We start from the raw sequence: 18,656 nt of genomic DNA, 5'->3' as shown, positions 1-18,656 counted from the left end.
TTCTTTTGAATTGTTAATAGCCGCCCTCATCTTCTCAGCCGGCTATTATAGCGCTCCTATTTTTTTTTTACTTCGTCGAATAAAAAAATGTTTCGCTTTACCTCATTTTGCCGCCTTTTCAACATTTTGCGTGAAATCTTTTTGACTTCTCTAGGCTAGTTTTTCTCTTCTCTCATTCTGCTAAAAGTGATTTTGAACATCAGTTGCTCAGCAAAGCAATTCAAAATGAACAGAGTCAGTATAAAAAATTGAAGTCAGAAATAGAAAAGGGATAAAGCCCTAAAGCCATAAACCCATAAAGCCCAATTTTAGATGCCCGCTATTTGAACGTCGTTCCTATTAATCTTATTTACCATCTCTAATGCTTATTGTTATTGATGGTAGCCCCTGTAGCCTCTCTCTAAAACAGAAGTATGTTCAACCACGAAATGCCATCAAAATAAATCGGACTTAAAAAAATGTTTTTGTACAAAATTCTTTTTTTTAATATCTTCTGTTATTTCAATCCCAATCATTTATTGGAATCAATGGCGGCTATTTTCCGGCAATCTGCCGGGTATGTTTTTTTTGAGTTTTTCGATATTTATCAGCCAATGCATTTTTAAAGGTTTTGCGTGGATTATTGAGTATTTTTAAAAGATAAAATTTGCCAGAATATTAGCTTAGATAATTTAAGCAATGCTAGTATTTCTATTTTTCTTTTAATTTATTGAGTTTGTTTGGTTGTCATTATTCAATTGGTCTACTGGTCGGGTACAGTAGTTATTGGTTTTTCATTCAATTCTTTGGTTTGTATTTCAGGACTTGTCCCGCTTTGCTTTTTTGGAATTTAAATTCAGATTATCGTTGTTTGTTGCAATTGTTCTTGATTAAAAATTATCGAACAGTTAAAATTCCAGTTCCACCGTTGTTGGGAGAGGTTAAAAGACGGAGTCTTTACCCCCCTCTTATTGGGCGAGTAATGTATTGGGTTATCTGTCCCGTCTCGTTGGCGATTTATAGAGATGCTCACCTCTATTTGGGTGAGCAATGGGAATTGCTCCTTCTTCATTGCTACTAAAATTTAACGCAAAAACGTGGCACAAATTGTCTGTCGTTGTTTTGAGCCAAACTTACTGTTGCAATAAAATCATTTATCGGTGTCAGACAATGTTATATAGTTTTTGCGTAAAAATACGATTCAAGCCTGTGACCAATTAGCCAACTAGATATTATATATTAACAACAAGGAGGCTCGGTAATGTGCGTTCGCACATAAAGTTCCGACCCCGATCATCTACATTTTTCACTTAATTGTCTACCAAATGCGGAAGAGATTAAAAAATTAACATATAAACAAATTGTTCAACAAAATACTAAATGAATAAAACAATCTACCTAAGAGGGCAGATGAGACCGGTAAATACCATAATATGCATACCAAAACAAAAGGCGATAAAAATCAAATAGTTACAAATATAAAGTATTTTTTTTTAATCTTGCCTTTTTGCTTTTTAATGTCAAACTGATTAGAAATTTATGCATGAATTGAAATCAATGAGAGTTTCTTTTATACATCTATAGAGCGCGATGGGTACCTGTCATTATCCAGGATATATCATGCGACTACAAAAAGAATGACTACAGGCAAAAAGAAAAAATTTGTACGAAATGTGCACGAAAAAACTTGCACGAAAACGATGTCCCAGCCAATTAAACATTAAGCTGTTTGCCAAAAAGCATTAAAAAGTCTGGCTGGCTTTTTTCAAATGATCAGAGGACCGCCCATTACTATGATACTTTGAAAAAAACAAAACCTACAAAAATTGTCGATATGCAAAAGTCACGAATGTTTTATTAATAGCCGCACAGCGATAGCTGGGGCTATTATTGGCCTTCTCTTGGTTTTTTTTATTTCGTCGTCATGATTTTTGTTACATATGACGTCACAGCCCTTTTTTGTTCATTCGTTCATGCAATTTCAACTGAATTGCATGTGTGACGTCATTTTTCGCTCTTAGTGGAGCAATTTTTTTGTTCATGCGCGTGATTAAATTTTTGGTCACCTTTGATTTACCTCACTCTCAAAAATGACTTCCTCTCTTTAAAATTGACTTTTATTTACTTTAATTCGAAGAGATAAGGTCAAATGGGTGTGTGCCACTCTAAATGAATGTTATTTGAGATCAGCTAATAGAGGCAGCAATAACTTATACAGATTTTTAATCAAAATAACAGATCAGCCTTCAATGAAAAGGCGAATTTTTTTGTCTATCTTTTTTACTGTTTTTTTTAGACTGCCGATCTACAAATCTATTGCGGCTATTTTCTGGCAGTCTGCCAGCTATGTTCAAAACTGGTCGTACCGAGAACAAAGACCAGTTGAGGACAATAAAACCGTTATAAAGAGCAAATTTTTGTTCAAAGGATAAGAGATGTGGCTTGTCTAATGAGATGCTTAGCTACAAGTTAGCAAAAATGAAATTGACCAATCTCAGAAATCCATTGTCTTTTTTAAAAAACAAATGACTTCAACAGTCATAGCCAACACAAACTTTCTACTAAAAGAGTAGACAGTTTATCTTGCAACTTCTTTGAAAACTAATTTGGCCTGTTATTAGTGAGACTAAGTCATAAGACTATAAAACAAGATAAATTACAAGCAGAACTAAAAAATTTAACAAACAATTTTACGAAACCACAGTGTTGAAGCCATTAAATTCAAAAAAAATATTAACTGCGAGAAAATTATATCTTAATTTGCGTCTCCTTTGAACATCATTTACTCTTTTTTGTAAAACGATCTCAAAATGGCAGCAAAAAGAGCCACAAATATTGAAATGTATCTAATAATCACAAAATTCTGAAAAATATTTTCTAAGCCCTGAAGACATCAGTCAAAACGTTCAACCTACAGAAAATATATTGTTTGGTTCAACAATATATTAAAGAAATCTCTCAATAATGAGGCTACGTGACGAAACTGATGCATCATTGTAAAATAAGAAAGAAAAAACAAACCAGGACAAAAACTTTTACTTTGTTTCGTAAAAATTTGATTTGAAAGTCAAAAAAATCATTAGCTAAATACTGATATCAGCTATTAAGTTCATTTATGTTTCAACCATTGACCACTGAGAACTTTAACTTCCCAATGTTTGGCATACGACAACAAAAGTTAACAACAAATACAGGGTAGACATATAAATCTCTACCTGATTCCGAAAGAGAACGGTGTCACAACGCTTAAATCCATTTTTTATGAACATAATAAATATGTTCGGTTACAAAACTGTTAGAGCTTGTTCAGTTAGATTGTTAAGTATTGTGACAATACTCAAATAAAACAAAAGCAATAGCAAAAATGGGCAATAATTTTTATTTTTTCTCGGAATGAAGTGTCAAAATGAAAACTACTGAAGTCAGAGGTGTAGGGACTCAGCAGAAACAAAAAGAAGAAAAATTAAAGAGAAAGAATGTTAAACAAACACAAATGCAAAAACTGCTAAAGTCGGAAGTGTAGGGACTAAGCAGTAATCTCAAAAGAAGAAAAATAAAATTGTGCAAAATTGAAGAAAACTAGAAAAAAGTAAAAAGGGGAACGACAGGCCTCATTCAATCTGAAACCCCAAATTGCCAAAGTCGGAAGTGTAGGAACTAGGCAGAATCCCAAGAACAACAATAAACAATCAACTGCGAACAATCCCAAAAAAATCAGGAAAAACAGCAAGTGGAAAGAGAACAAGGAGGATATCACAAGTGTAACCAACCGAGGCATGCCAAAGTGGATGATGTCCCAGCCATAAGACGCCTCCCAGAGCGGGTGGCATCCAAACTAAAATCAAAAATTTTGGTTTTTACTTACTTATCAGCCACACATTACGAAAAAATGGAACAATGAATATTGGAAATAGAAGACAACCAGACTACTTCAACAACATTTATCCCACGATAGAAACTCAACCCAAATGCTATGGAAAAAGAACTTTGGAAAAATTCAAAATTTAAATTTTTTTGAATTGAAAAGGTGAAATATTTCAAAAACATTATTTCAAAGCGATTTACAGCCCAGGAAACACCCAGAGGGACCAGGGAACGGATGACGAACCTAAATGTTAAATGCCATGGAACATGACGACGAACAGCACCGCAAAACTGAACAACAAGGAAACAAACGAAATTACACGCAAATGGGAGAAAAATCCAAAAAAAATGCATATAATACAATCAGAGATCGCAGAAAACGAAAGAACACATGACTAAACATCTCAACGACAGACTAATACCAGTCAAACTGACTAATTGAAATGAACTTTTTGATATAAATAGAACTGTAAATTTCGTAAATACTTAATTTGTGATTACCTTGATGAGTTCTTATGAACGAAAAGCATCGGTTATTTTAATTCAACATTCAATTTTTACACTCTTTTCGTTTCGTCAGGTTATTACAAGTGCAAGGTGTTTGAACGCTTCTAGTTAGTTGCCCTTGTCACTTAGGAAACCCTGTTGAGATCATTTTAAAATTTCAAAAATTTAGTGATTAATTTAGCAACTTTCTTAATCTTTTATACCTTAAGAATTTTGAAAACAAAATTACAAATTTTTACAGTTTTCTCAAAGAACCGCAGTCATAGAAGACCCTGAACATAATTTTAAACATTTACAACATCATTTTACAACAATAAAACAAGTTTTAAAACTTACAATTGAATCAGATTCCATAGAAATTTATTAGTCTTGACACATTTGAAGCCCAAATAATTTAATTTACCCAATAAATCACAGAACCAATAGATACAGTTCCAAACAACACAGCTAATTCCAAAGAGGCAGCATACAGAATATATTGATTTTTTAAAAATTTTTACAACGAATTTTTACAGCAAACCTTTTAAGAAATGGGTTACTTTACAACAAGAGTTTTCTCAAGAATTGGCAAACAAAATAACGATTGCAACCAACAACAAAGAAACGAGAAACCGGTGAATATCATAACAATTCAAAACACAATAGAGGACCATCTTGTTACTGAAACTTTAAAAACGATTAGAACAATGATAAAAGACAATTTTATCCTGGAAAAAGATGACAAAATTCTATTTAATAAACCAGAAAAACAACTAGCTGAAACACTCAAACATATGCAGGTTCGAGAAAACATCAGACCGCATATAGAAATGCTAGAATCAATCCATTACCATTGGCTGGAACGTATAAGAAAACTTACAAAAGATGATGCACAAAATAGACTGGAAGGGAACTTAGAAATTATTGAGAAAACACTAGATAACTTGGCAGAAAAACATCAAACCTCAAAGTAATGGCCTTAATAAGATTCACAGCACGAGAAGCCAAAATCGATATCTTGCAAATCAACTTGGAAAAATACAGCAACACGAACAAAAATGTGAACAAAAACGAAAGAAAATCATGGAGAGAATGCTTGGAATTCAAAAAACTTAAGAAATGAAACTGAGAGCTGTGAAGAAATGACTTGTGAGAACACAGACACGAACAATGTATTCGATGCGTGTGACCAACAACTAGGCTTGAATGAGGAATTATCAGATGAACAAAGAAAACCAAAACCTAGAAACCGATTTTTAAAAAATCCGTTTAGAATAAGCTTAAAGTTGACAGAAAAATATAAAGAGAAATTGACAAGCTCAAAAACCACTGAAATTTCCTTAAAAGAAACACATTCAAGGACATAAGAAACAGTCTAGCTAACAGTCGAATTCATTTTTCAGTTTTAATTACACCTTTTGAAGAAGCCATTTCAATTTTTGAATTGATAGACTGAGCAATCAGACTGCAAAAAAATGAAGGCAAAACACAAGAAATCAGTTGAAGTTTACTAAAACTCTCCCTCAAAGCCATAGAAACCCTTAAGTTTTTTAAAACAAAATATCATTTGGCCTCAGCTTTAAGTAAATGGCAGTTGTCATTAATAGAGCCTAGATTTAAAAAGTTTGTCAGGAACTAGCATTTGAAAAACGAAAGCAAAATATTTTGAAAAAAGGCGGTATCAAAATAAAAATTAAAAAAACTTCTGTTTGTAAGAATCCATGATATCAAACCTATCCCTAAGTTTGCTGCGCACCCAGCAAAAAACCCCCCAAGTGTTCCAAGTGTTTGCGAATTAGAACAATTGTTGATTGAAAGACTTCAAATAATTAAAAAAGCAAAGATAACTTTTGAATAATTATCGAACTAAATTTGCAAAGCAGCAACATTTTAATTCCAGAAGACCTTCATAGGTCCCCGAGTTTCAACTATCTTTGTTTTGGAGTTTAATGAGATTATGTCAGCGATATCTAGCTCTTCACTTTCGGCAAAAATAAACAAAGTGGACCAAGAAATCTTAATTTGTGCAAATTTTGATGAAAAAAGTCAGAATTTTGGAAATTTTATCAAAATTTTTAGCCAAAGAAACTCCAATCAAACATTTCAGCAATACTTTTCTATCTCTTACGGTAACAATAAAACTCGACTGTTAAAACTTAACTTAAGTTATTTTAGAAAAATTGTTCCAAATTTTAGCAAAAATTACTAAAAATTTGAATAAAAACTGTCGAATACTCATAAAACTTTAAACCTCGATAACTCCCTGTAAAAGAAGAAGTTCGAATAAATTTTTTCAATTCCATATTCTACGATTTACGTGCTTTTAATGATACCACTCACAACTCTCTACGATTAATATATCGATCAGCCAGAATTCATTGAAAAAAAATCCCATTTGAGTATATAGTTCCTCCCCCACAAGGGGGTCAGAACAATAAACTATTTGTTTATTGTTAATATATAATGTTACAGGACGTACAGTAGACTAGGAAGGCTGGCTGCTGCTAGTGACCGGATGGACAAACCAGTGGGCACTGCAGGGGGAGGCAGAAATATGTCGATTGCCTCCTCCAAAGGTGCACTTGGACAACAGGCTGCTGGAACCAGGCGAAGCTCGGCTGCAAGTCGTGAGTACTTTGTTGGTGAAATTACTAAAGAGCCAAAAGATGATAGATCTTGAGTTATCATTGAAATTTGTGGGTCAATTAGGTAAAATTGACAACTAATTGTTCAAGAAGTATGGCTAAAGACGTGGCTGAAGACGGTCTACGTGGTTTCCTACGGACTGTTTTGAAACATGCAAAAAAGCCAATTCCTACAATGGGTATTGCTTATCTCCGATTGGGTGATTAACGCGCGAATAAGCTAAGTTTGTTTTGATTTATGCCTTTTGTCGTCATTTGTGTTATTAATTGCTCTCAAACGAAGTTTAGCAATTATATTAGTCCTGCCGGTCTTTTTTATGCGATTTTTTGCTTGACCAATTTTCGTCTGACGCTTTTGACTTTTCGTCATCAAAAACGGATAAACAGGTAGTACTCACCGGGCATTAAGTGCTCTTAGAGCCTTTCAGCTCAAATTGTTTTGGAGACTTATACTTATGGTGTGAAGGGCGGTTCTTAGAGGTTGAAGAGCCCCCCACTCTTGACCCCCCCCCCCCACTATTGCCCGCACCCCATGCGCGCTGTTTCCCCTCACCACACTGTTGCTCCCATCAGCCCTCGCCCTCGATGCACCCCCCCCCGTTTCTAGGTACTGACGAACAACCGCTCGCTAAAAACACGCAAATTTATACTAGTTTGCACATTTTTTTTTCAAGCTTTTTGAAAAATTTTAATATTTTAAAATTTTTATTAGCCCTAGGTGTCAAGGAACCTCCTCTAGGTTTTAGTAATAGGGTAGGTTACTGCATAGTTTCTAGTGGTAATGGAATGGTTTCAACATTTTAACATCACGACTTTTAGCATTTTTTAAAAAACAAAATGGCATTTTTTTCAATTTTTTGTCATTTATTTTTCCTTACTCAGTTCCTCCAGACCCAGGTGCCAGAAAACTTCCTAAGGGGTTTGATAATAGTTTACTGACAAATTTTTAGTGGCCATTGAATGGTTTTTCAACCTTTTAATGTCACAAATTTGTTTTTCGTTTTTTTTTGTCTTTAAGGTTTTTTCAGCCTCAAGAGCCAAAAAAACTCCTCTAGGCTTTGAAAATAGGTTGCTGTATAATTTTTATATGTAATGGAATATCTTGCAAGATTGTAACATCACGAATTTTAACATTTTTTTGACAATTTTTCCCATTTTTCTCTTTTTTGACATCTATAGTCATTGTTCAGGCTTTTTGAGCCTCAAGGGTCAGAAAACCTCCGTTAGGGTTTGATAATAAATTACTGGAAAATTTTTGTTGGTAATGGATTAATTTTCAACTTTTTAATATCACAAGTTTTAGCAATTTTTTAAATGAAACTTGCAATTTTTTAAGTTTTTAATTTTTTGTCATTGTTTAGGCTTCTCTAGCCACGAGAGCCACGGAACTTCCTCCAGGGTTTGATAATACGTAACTGCATATTTTATAGATTTAATGGAATGTTTTTCAAGATTTTAATATCACGAATTTAACCAATTTTTATAAAATATTTGCAATTTTTTCATGTTTTTGAATTTTTTCCGGCATCAGGGGCCCTGGGACCTCCTCCAAGGTTTGATAATAAGCTGCTGCATAGTTTTTAGATTTGATGGAATGGTGGTCAAATTTTTTAATTCTAGTTTTAGTAAGTTTTCTATAAAATTTTCTTCAATTTTCGGAAAGTTTTTATGTTCCAAGTGTATGGATTTTTGAGCCAGTGAAACTTTCAGGCTTGAAACATGGATACTGGATAGTCTCTATAGACAATGAAGTGGTTCTTAAGATATTTATATCTTGAATTTTAGCAATATTTTGTTAAAATTTGCAATTGTTGTCAAAGTTTTTCAATATTTTTTGTCCTTTTCTGAGTTTAACGACCATTACTGGCCAACGAAATTTTTCAAGTCTTGGTGACGAGTTACTTGACAGAACTTTCAAAACATTGACTTTGAACTTTTTTTACTGCGAAGTTGAAATTTTTTGTTTTTTATTTTGCCTTTTTCAGTTTTTTGTCTACATGATTTATTTACTAACAAGGCTAGAAAACTAAAAGTTGTGGAGTCGAATCCCAACATGGAAAATATTCCTATCTCCCTTTCTCTCTTTCAGTTAGTTTTTCTTTCCTTCTCTATCTCCCGTTCACTTTTTATCTCTCTCTCACTATATCTCTCTATTTTTGTTGATCCCGCATTTCAGCTGCTGTTATGTGGCGTAATGTCATCATCTCTGATCCTCATTATCAATGAGCTATAATAGAAATGTTTTTGTTTTCATAATTGACTTTACACCCACTTTTTAGGAAATCATTGTTAATTGCTCTCAAAAGCAATTTGTAGCAAATATATTTATCCTCTTTGTCTCTTATGCAATTTTTTGCTTGGCCGATTTTTCGTCTGAATTTTCGCTTGGCCGATTTTTCGTCTGATTAACGCACTGAATTATGCAGTTTTCGCTTGGTCGATTCCTCGTCTGAATAACGCACTCAATTTTGCAATGTAGGTCAATGTCAAAAGAGCAATATCAAAAGAAACGGGATAAACCGATGAAGCCCAGTCATTATTAAATCATAGTGCATTAGGCTATCAAAGTTCTTAAATGGATTGCTGGCTGACAATATTATTAGGCATAATAGCTTTCAGTTAAGAAGCTGAAATAAGTTCAGTTTTAGAATCTAACTGAAACTGCACACCGATTTAGCAACTTTTTTAGGAGCAAAATGAGCAAAATCAAAAGAGACGGGATAAACCGATAGAGCCAAGTCATTAAGTCATTAAGAAATAGGTTATCAAAGTTCATTAGTGTTTGCTAGCTGGTATTAGTTGTATTAGCTTTCAGTTTTGAAGCTCACTTAAGTATAGTTTTGGAATCTTACTGAAACTACGCCAAATAAAAACACTTTTGACACTTTTACGGTCAATTTGTCTCCTTTTTTTCTACACAAATCGTTTGTACACAAATCGCTTTTTTTGTAACAATATATGGGACGCCGCAACTTGCAGAGAACATTCTAATCATTTGTGAGCAAGTTTTTGCTTGTTTTTGTTCTGTTTCTTTTGAATATTCGATGTCAGCCTATCGAGGGCTTTTATTTAGGAGCTCTCCTTTCCGCAATCCAAATAGTGGATTGTTTTGGTGCTCTGTTTTCAAGTAATGCCCATTGGGTATTAAGTTTCATTAGATATAATATATAATTAATTTATATTTTGTTTAGTTTTGAAAAATTTTTAAAGCATTTTCCAAGTTTTTGCAAATTAATATCTCAAATTTTAGCAACTGTTCAACAAAAATTGAATTTTTTTCAAGTTTGTTGTACATTATCATTTTTAGTTTTTCCTTTCTGCAGGGGTCAATTAAATTCTAAAGGGCATGACGATTGTTACTGGTGATTTCTTACGTTAACGAAATTAATTTTAAGATAATAATATCAAGATCTGCAGCAACTTGATAAAATTTGCTACTTTTAAGTGCTTGTCATTTTAACTTCTAGGCACCAACGGAATTTTCCAAAGTTTATGCATGGGTTAATGATTAACAGTTAATGCTCAACTGCAGTGCCAAGAACTTGCGCAACTTTTCTCTGGTTTTTCAAAATTTTTAACTTTAGTTCTTGCTTCTGTTTGTCGCTTATATTTGCAGCCTTATTTTAGCTAGCCTGCAAGATATTGTTCTGTAAATTTTTGCAAGAGGTGATTTTGAAGAGGTAAGTATGTAGAATTAGACGTAAGTAGAATTAGAAAGTATGTAGAGTTAAAATGGTCGTGATGAAGCTGTTTGTTTAAGTCTTGGAAATGTTTTTTTTGTCCTTTTCAATTTTTCTGAGCTGAAGTCGTCGAATAAACCTGGTGAGTTAGGTGCTGCTTTTGTGTGTAAATTTGTTTATTGCAATTCTCGTTTTAAAGATAGTGACTGGCGAATGTTTAATTTTTCTAATTTCTTTTTTTAGCTGTTTTGCCTTTCAGTTCTCCTATTATATATCAAGCAAGTATTTTCATACTGTCCAGTTCTCTGCTCTTTTTACATTTTTTAACGAAGACCATTGTATTCAACACTGTTATCCTAAAAAAATTTGGATTTCTTTTGTTTTTCGTTTTTCTCTAAATTTTTGTAAAATATTTTAGTTTCTATCTCATTGAATCGCATTGTACTACTGAAAAGTTTCTAAGTCAAGATGGCAAAATCAAAAGAAACGGGATAACTAATAATGCTTTTTCATAGTGCATTACTCTATCAAAGATTATTAGAGGGGTTGCTAGATAGCATTAATATTAAGCTTAATTATCGTTTAGATGCTGAACTAAGTAAAATTTTGTGTTGCATTTCTATGCTTCAAGCGGGTCAACGTTGGATAATTTTGGCAAATGGCCAAAATATGTTTCATTTTCCTTCTGTTTTCAACTCATGTTTTTTAATGGCAGCGTCATCCCTTTTCGGTTTAACTATTTGCTCTCATTATTGTTATTGATCGTTTTCCAATTTTCGCAATAGAAACTTTGAATGAATGCAGATTCAGTGCTTTCTGAGCACTCTTTTTGTTTATTTGCTCATTTTTTTATAGTCGCACAGCGATAATTGGGACTATTATTGGCCTTGCTTTTTTATTTTGATTTTTTACGACCATATGACGCCACAACCAATTCAAATCTGCTTTTTGTTCATTCGTTCACGCAATTTTAACTGAATTGCATGCCTGACGCCATTTTTCTCCCTTAGTAGATGGAATTTTTTTGTTAATTCGCGTTAACTTCCTCACTCTGATTGACTTCCGAGTGACTTCCTCACTCTGAAAAATGACTTCCTCTCTCTCAAATTTACTTTTTTTTACTTAAATTTAAAGAAATCAGCTCAAATGAGTTGGTACCAACCTAATTGAACGTTATTTGAGAGCAGCTATTAGATGCAGCAGTAAGTTTGACAGATTCCTAATAAAAATGTAACGTCTGACATTTAGTAAAAAGATTTTTTTGGTCTGTTTCTTTCACTAGCAGATCTACAAAGACTGCAGATCTACAAAGCTTTTGCGGCTATTTTCTGGCAATCTGCCAGCTATGTTTTTAATTGCTCTCATATGAAGTTTGTAGCAATCATATTAGTCCTGCGGTCCTTTTTATGCAATTTGTCGCTCGAGCGATCTTCTGTCTGACTCTTGAATTTTCACCTCAAAAACGGGATAAACAGGTAACGCTCGGAGGACATTAAGTTCTTTAGGAGCCTTTCGGCTCACCAGACTCTAAGTATGCGATTAACCGAAGCTTAATCTCTTCACCTCATTCCACCACTAGCCCAACACGCTCGCCTCCAATCGCGATGCGCTGACTCACCCCGGGGCCCCTCAATTAAGCTAAAACTAGCCTCACTAAACTGCAGCTACTGACAAGGCCAAAGTTATGGTAATATACGAGCTGTTCTTGGTTAGTAATGTGTATATGGGTACCTCCGCAACATAGAGCCGCGATACGGTACCCATATACACATTACTCTAATTCCCTTTATATATCCACTACTCTATATTCACTTCTTTTATATTTTAAATCTATCATTTCTTGTCTCACTTAGTGCAAGCCACTAGTACAGAGTTAAGCTGGTAATTAACCATTGTCAGACGGATAGTTCGGGTTCTATCCTCACTGACTCCAGTGAACGTATCCCAGATACTAGTATAAAACTAGTGAGACCGTGTAAAAAGCACGTAAAACCAACTTGCGAAAAACTTGAACAAAAATTGAAAGAAATATTAAAATAATATAAATTTTCATATATCCCCCCAAATCAATATTTAATCAATCTAAAACTAAAACTTCCTGTCTCACTTGGTGTAGTGGTTAAATCATCGAGTCTAGTTAAGTTGCTTTAGCAAACGGAAGGTTTGGGGTTCCTTCCTCACTGACTCCAGTGAACGTCCCCCGACTTTGATGAAATACTATGAAACTAAGTGAGATGAAAAAAAACCAAATTCACAGTTCTTAAAAAGGATGACCCCTGCTGTGAGACTGTATATGGGACACACTGTGATGGGTATACAGTCAAAAACACTGAGATCGGTGGAAACACAGTGGTCAGTGTTTTTTTTTCACTGATAGAACCTAAATTCACCATTACTATCTCTAATGCCCTTATCATCAAATGGATCTTTAGCTATCTTATACTGTTCCTTAGATTCTAAATGATGTCTTTTGCTATCAATAGTATAACTAGTTACATATTTACTGACACCACAATATATAGCATTTTTATAATCTTCCAAATTAATCTGTTTTTTAATAGTGGCTTTAGTTATACCTTCTAACTTTTTCTCTTCTTCTCTTTTAACAGTTTTGTAACAATATGCTTTAGCTTTAAGGAAACATGCTTCTATAATAGTATCATTAGGTAATTCATCCTTCATCTTACTTAACTCATTATTATGTAAAATATCTTTTATCTTATCCATTTCCTTTTCTATAGTACTATCTAATGGAATGTTTATAAATATACTATCTGTATCTGTGTAATGATAACTACAATCTAACTCTTTCTCAAAGTAATCATATATAGCTTTATACATGAATAGTTTAGCTTTTTCTAATATAACAAATCCAATATAATTAAACTTATCTAATTTAACATTACCTCTCGTTTTATGTACGGCTACTAAATCATCATCAAACTCTACAGAATATTTGAAACCAATGTTTTCTACTAAATTAATATATCTATATACATCATTAACTAACTCTACATCTTGTCTATTATATACATTCTCTATTGTTTTTCCATAGAAGGCATTATTCATTAACTTAAAGAATACATCCCCAAATTTATCACACTTAGCTTTAGCCTCCTTTCTTTTCTTAATATTAAACTCAATATAAGGCTTCAACCACTCTCTCTTACTATATTCTAACTTTTGCTTAATTGTAATATCTTCTAATTTCAAATCACTAACTAAATACCAATCTAACATCTCACCATCAATTACATAATCGTTTTTATCCGTTAACTTCAACATTAACTTGGGTTTATATCCTTTCTTTTTATTTTCATTTTGATACTCTGTAAACTGATTAATTATAGCTTTTGTCTTTTCAGGAAAGAATGGATATTTCTTTGTTTTCTGTTTCAACTCATCATTATACTTTATATCAATGGTATAGATATATCCAGTATTAGAGCTAGATCTAGTATATACTGTATCTGCTAAGCCAGTTTCTGGATCGAGAGTGTCACATACTTTGATCTCGCCAGTAGGTAAAGCTTGAACCATAGCAGAAGCATACAATGAGTTGAAGTCTAAATACTTTAAATAATTCTCTTTCCCTGTATACTCAGGATCTATTTCTTTATTTTTACATTTTATATGACAATCACCTAATACTGAAGCTAACCCACCTCTAATACCATGTTGTATTGTATCATAAATAGTAACTGTATTTTCTTTATAATACTTAAGTCTATCATTAGTATACTTCAACCCACACAACCAGGTTAACCCAGGAGTAGAATATGTGTAACATGGATCTATTTCATAATATTCTAAACACATAGCTCTAAATTTCTCAAATACATAAACTGATAACAATACATCTGTTTTAAGATATAACATTATATAATCCTTTATTGTCTCACATCCAGTATTATTCCAACAATCTATTGCTTGCTTATATTCTTTATCTGTAATACCACTTTGTTTCAACTTAGAATAGAATGCTTCCTTAGGTGGTAATGTTGTTTCATATAGTTTATCTATACTATCAAACCATTCATATGGGAATATACCTTTACGTTTTTCTAAGCCACATTTATTTAATGTTATACATTCTTCATTACTCAATGTTTTACTTATAGCATCTAAGCTAAGTGGATGGAAGAACCTAAACATATCTAATGCTTTAACATAACCCATATCAATACTAATATAATTCTCATCAGTTTTAGTTAATACTTTAATTCTAATGGGACTCTGTCCATGGTATTTCTCACCCATCTTCTTTGCTAGTTTAGTTATAAATAGATGATTATCATAATTAGAAGAATTAAATGCATATATTGGTACGATTGTATTGGCATTGCCACCGCTTCGCGGATTCTTAGCTTGGAGGTTACATTTATTTTGAGCATATCCTCTAAATTTACCATTCAGATGATCATGATCTCTAACGATGTCTTCACCCAAGTTCTCATTACAATAATAACATCTACTATATAACGGAGTAATATTCTCTTCTTTCAATGGAATATTTATACTAAATATATCTTTAAATAATTTATTATAATGATCTACTCTATCCACAAACCAATCAACTACTTTATCACCACAGTTACATTCATACTTATCTTCTAATATATCAGGATAGTCACTTTTTATATATAAACCACAAGCAATAGGTAAGTGCTTACCATCTTTTATTATACATTCAAAATCATAATACATAGCGAATGGTACTCTGTTTTTATAATGGAACTTATCAAACTTTAGGTAATCATCTTTATGGAATGTTCTTCTATTTAATGGAATGTTTCTGTGTATTACATAAATCCAAATGTTTATTTAATGCATCTTCTGTTCTAAATGATACACAACATTTTAGACATGGATAACATATATGTTTAGATGATCTCCTTAATAAGAATGATACATCTTTACATAGGAAGTAATGATTATCCCAGTATAATATATTACATCGTTTAGGATCATTATGATTAATTAATACAGGATTAATAGGTTTATTTTTTTTTAGATTAAACACATTGAATAATATTTTATCTTTATTTAGTTCTTGTATTTTCTTTAAGTGATAATAATCATATGGGGGTGTAACTCCTATTGGTACTTTTATCTCATTAATATATTCTGGTTTATTATAATTACTAACTCTACTGGGATTATGTGGCGCAGAATGTAGATAAGCAATTAGACACCATAGCAAACACTTATTATCAGTATTATGTATATTAAGTATATATCTAGATGTGAATGGTAACTCAGTTTCACATCCACCACTAGGATAAAACCTATGTATATACATTGTCCTTTAAACAAATCGTTGCATGCTCCATCCAGATTGATTCATTTCTTGTTCCTGCATTCTTGTCTCTAGTTCCCCATTCAATAAATCCAAGTCATGTGCACCATTATATTGCCTAGTCATTAACCTAAAGGTGAATTCGTTTTCTTCCAGCTTATCATCTGTAGGTTTTGTATACTTAACTACATCAAAGGTGTTAAGCTTAATATGGGGATGTATGTTATGCAATGACTCCAGTATATTCACGAATTTAGGATCTTCATTATTACTACTAGTTATTATTATTTGATTATGCTTCATGTTATGATCTAATCCTAACTCATTAACTTTATCTCGCCACTTCCCATCAACAAGTTTTTTCTGATTAACATTTTCCTTATTATCATCTGATTCATTGTGTTCATTTTTATTGTTATATCTATTATTACATATATTGCAATATCCTTCAGTTATATCCTTATCTATATCCTTATCCTTATCCTTTCCCTCTACATTATCTAGATGTATCTTTCTTTTTTGATGTTGATCCACCCTATATTGACTCAGACTTGTCTTACATATCACACAATCAAACTTACTTCCATTCTTTACTATTTCCCCAGTAACCAATCTTACATTATTCCTATGTTTTAATGTTGTTACATGTTTATTATAAGCAGTATTATTATCAAGATACATATCACAACTATCACAAAACTTTATTCCTTCTTCTATATACTGCTCATCCAATTTTTGTTCTATATCCTCATTAGTAACTTTTATTCCATCCTCATTAGCACACTCAATAATTTTATTTCTATTATACATTCGCTCATTCTTTTTATGTTTAAGTGATTGAATGTGTCTGTTATAATTCTTTCGAGTCATCTCTTCATCACATTCTTCACATCTAATCCTATTTGTTTTAGGCTTTTGAACATAGACAAAATCATCAAATGAGTCTAAATCTGAGTCCTTATCTTTGTCAGAATCTACATCTTTATCAGAATCTACATCTTTATCTTTATCCTTATCCTTATCATAACCACTTCGTGGATCTAAATCTGGAAATTATTTTGCTTCTGCCTTTCGCAATGGCTCACGCATATCTTCTTCTCTTTGTTTTAATTTTGCATCGTGTTTATCATATGTTTCTTTTATTTCTTCATTTATTTGATTAAACCTTCTGATTGATTCTAAAGATTTTTCTAATTCTATCTTTTGTCTTTCCTTATCAGTGAAACTGCTTCGCAGATCTACTGGTTTATTTTTATTTTTTAACATTTGGACCGCCATACTAGAAGCACTAGATTGGACTTGTCCATGGGATTGGACTTGTCCACTTCCAAATTGAGCTCGCTCACTTCCAGATTGGACTTGTCCATGAGATTGAGCTCGCTCACTCGTGGAATGAATGTAACCGGTATAATCTTGTTGATTCATTTTTATATGCCGAATTTTGAAATAATATTATTTATATAGCTTTTCAATACTATAAAAATGATTAGTACCAAATGTGATAAATGTAAAAATAAGGCTTGGTGTTGGAGTTGAAATAAATGTCAAAGTAAACCATTCCAATGTTTTGTATGTAATGAAATCATAACATATAGAGAAAAACATAATCATATGGTTGTTCATTTTAATAATCCCAATCAATATTTAGTATGCAGAATGTGTAAAGTAAAAAAACACATCTCTCAGTATAGATTTAAACATTTCTATTGTAGGTTATGCATATATCTCCATAGATATAGGTTTCATCATACAAAAGAAAGATTCTTAGAACTTGCAAAGAAATATAATATCCACGAAGTGGTTTCACCAATCAGCGAAGCTGGTTGCCAGATTGAAGTAAAGCTATAACTAATTATAATAAGTTTATTAAAGAATGAATTAACAATTAATGATGATAGAGAGTTTATTGAAGCCGCTATTAGATTATATAATGTTTGTGATAATTATTTTTATAAAAATGACTAAACTAGAAACACTTATAAAATTAAACAATCTAGAAAAACAAAACAGAAAGAATAGATTAGAAGATAAATTAAAACAACAAGAATATTATGGAGAAATAGAAGAGTTATTTGATCCTTTAACTAAAACTATCAGTGAAACTGCTTCGCAGATAAATGCAAACAAAGAACGCAATCTAGCATTAAGTGAACAAACATTAAGAGCAATAGATTGGCAAAATCAAGAGTTAGATAAACAAACTAAGATGATAGAGCAAACTAGAAACGGGGCATTAATGAAGCCAAATTTGTCCAATGAAGCCGTGGAGGAAACTCAAGATATGGCACCAGTTTATTTTGATACAAAAGCAGCCAAACTTCTTCATGACATGGGGGCTCAAACTAATCCTCAATTAAGGTTAGAACTCATAGATTTACCTACTAGGAGATATAATATGAATGGTGTTGATATAACCCTAGAACAGGGGGCATTTTTAGTTAGAGAAAATGTATGGAGTTTTCAGAAGGATTTACTGATTTTCTTACTAAGTCAAATATAACATATGATAATGTTGAGGAAGATGAAAACAAAATTGAAAGGTTTTTAAAGGATATTGGATATGATTTAGGAAAGGGGGATAAGAAAAGCGCTAGATATAGAACAATAAAACGTATAATGGAGGTAAAAGATGATGTATTTGGCAGGGGTTTAAATAGCAACCCAAACCCAAATAGTTTAATAGAAAGATTAGAATTATTAATA

At 32.4% G+C, this 18,656-nt stretch overlaps 1 protein-coding gene across 2 annotated transcripts in view; it reads left to right on the top strand.

The window, feature by feature from the left end:
- LOC142348835 (uncharacterized) overlaps positions 1 to 18,656 on the top strand; it is a 199,139-nt gene that overhangs the window by 104,623 nt on the left and 75,860 nt on the right. For both annotated transcript variants that reach the window (XM_075400369.1, XM_075400368.1), the window contains exon 9: positions 6,802 to 6,956. In XM_075400369.1, coding sequence (XP_075256484.1) covers positions 6,802 to 6,956 — 155 coding nt within the window. The remainder of the gene's footprint in view (positions 1 to 6,801; positions 6,957 to 18,656) is intronic.

The sequence above is a fragment of the Convolutriloba macropyga genome, chromosome 10 (assembly GCF_964194025.1).
Source record: "Convolutriloba macropyga chromosome 10, txConMacr16.3, whole genome shotgun sequence".
Taxonomy (NCBI): domain Eukaryota; kingdom Metazoa; phylum Xenacoelomorpha; order Acoela; family Convolutidae; genus Convolutriloba; species Convolutriloba macropyga.
This window is presented reverse-complemented; position numbering and strand designations above follow the sequence as displayed.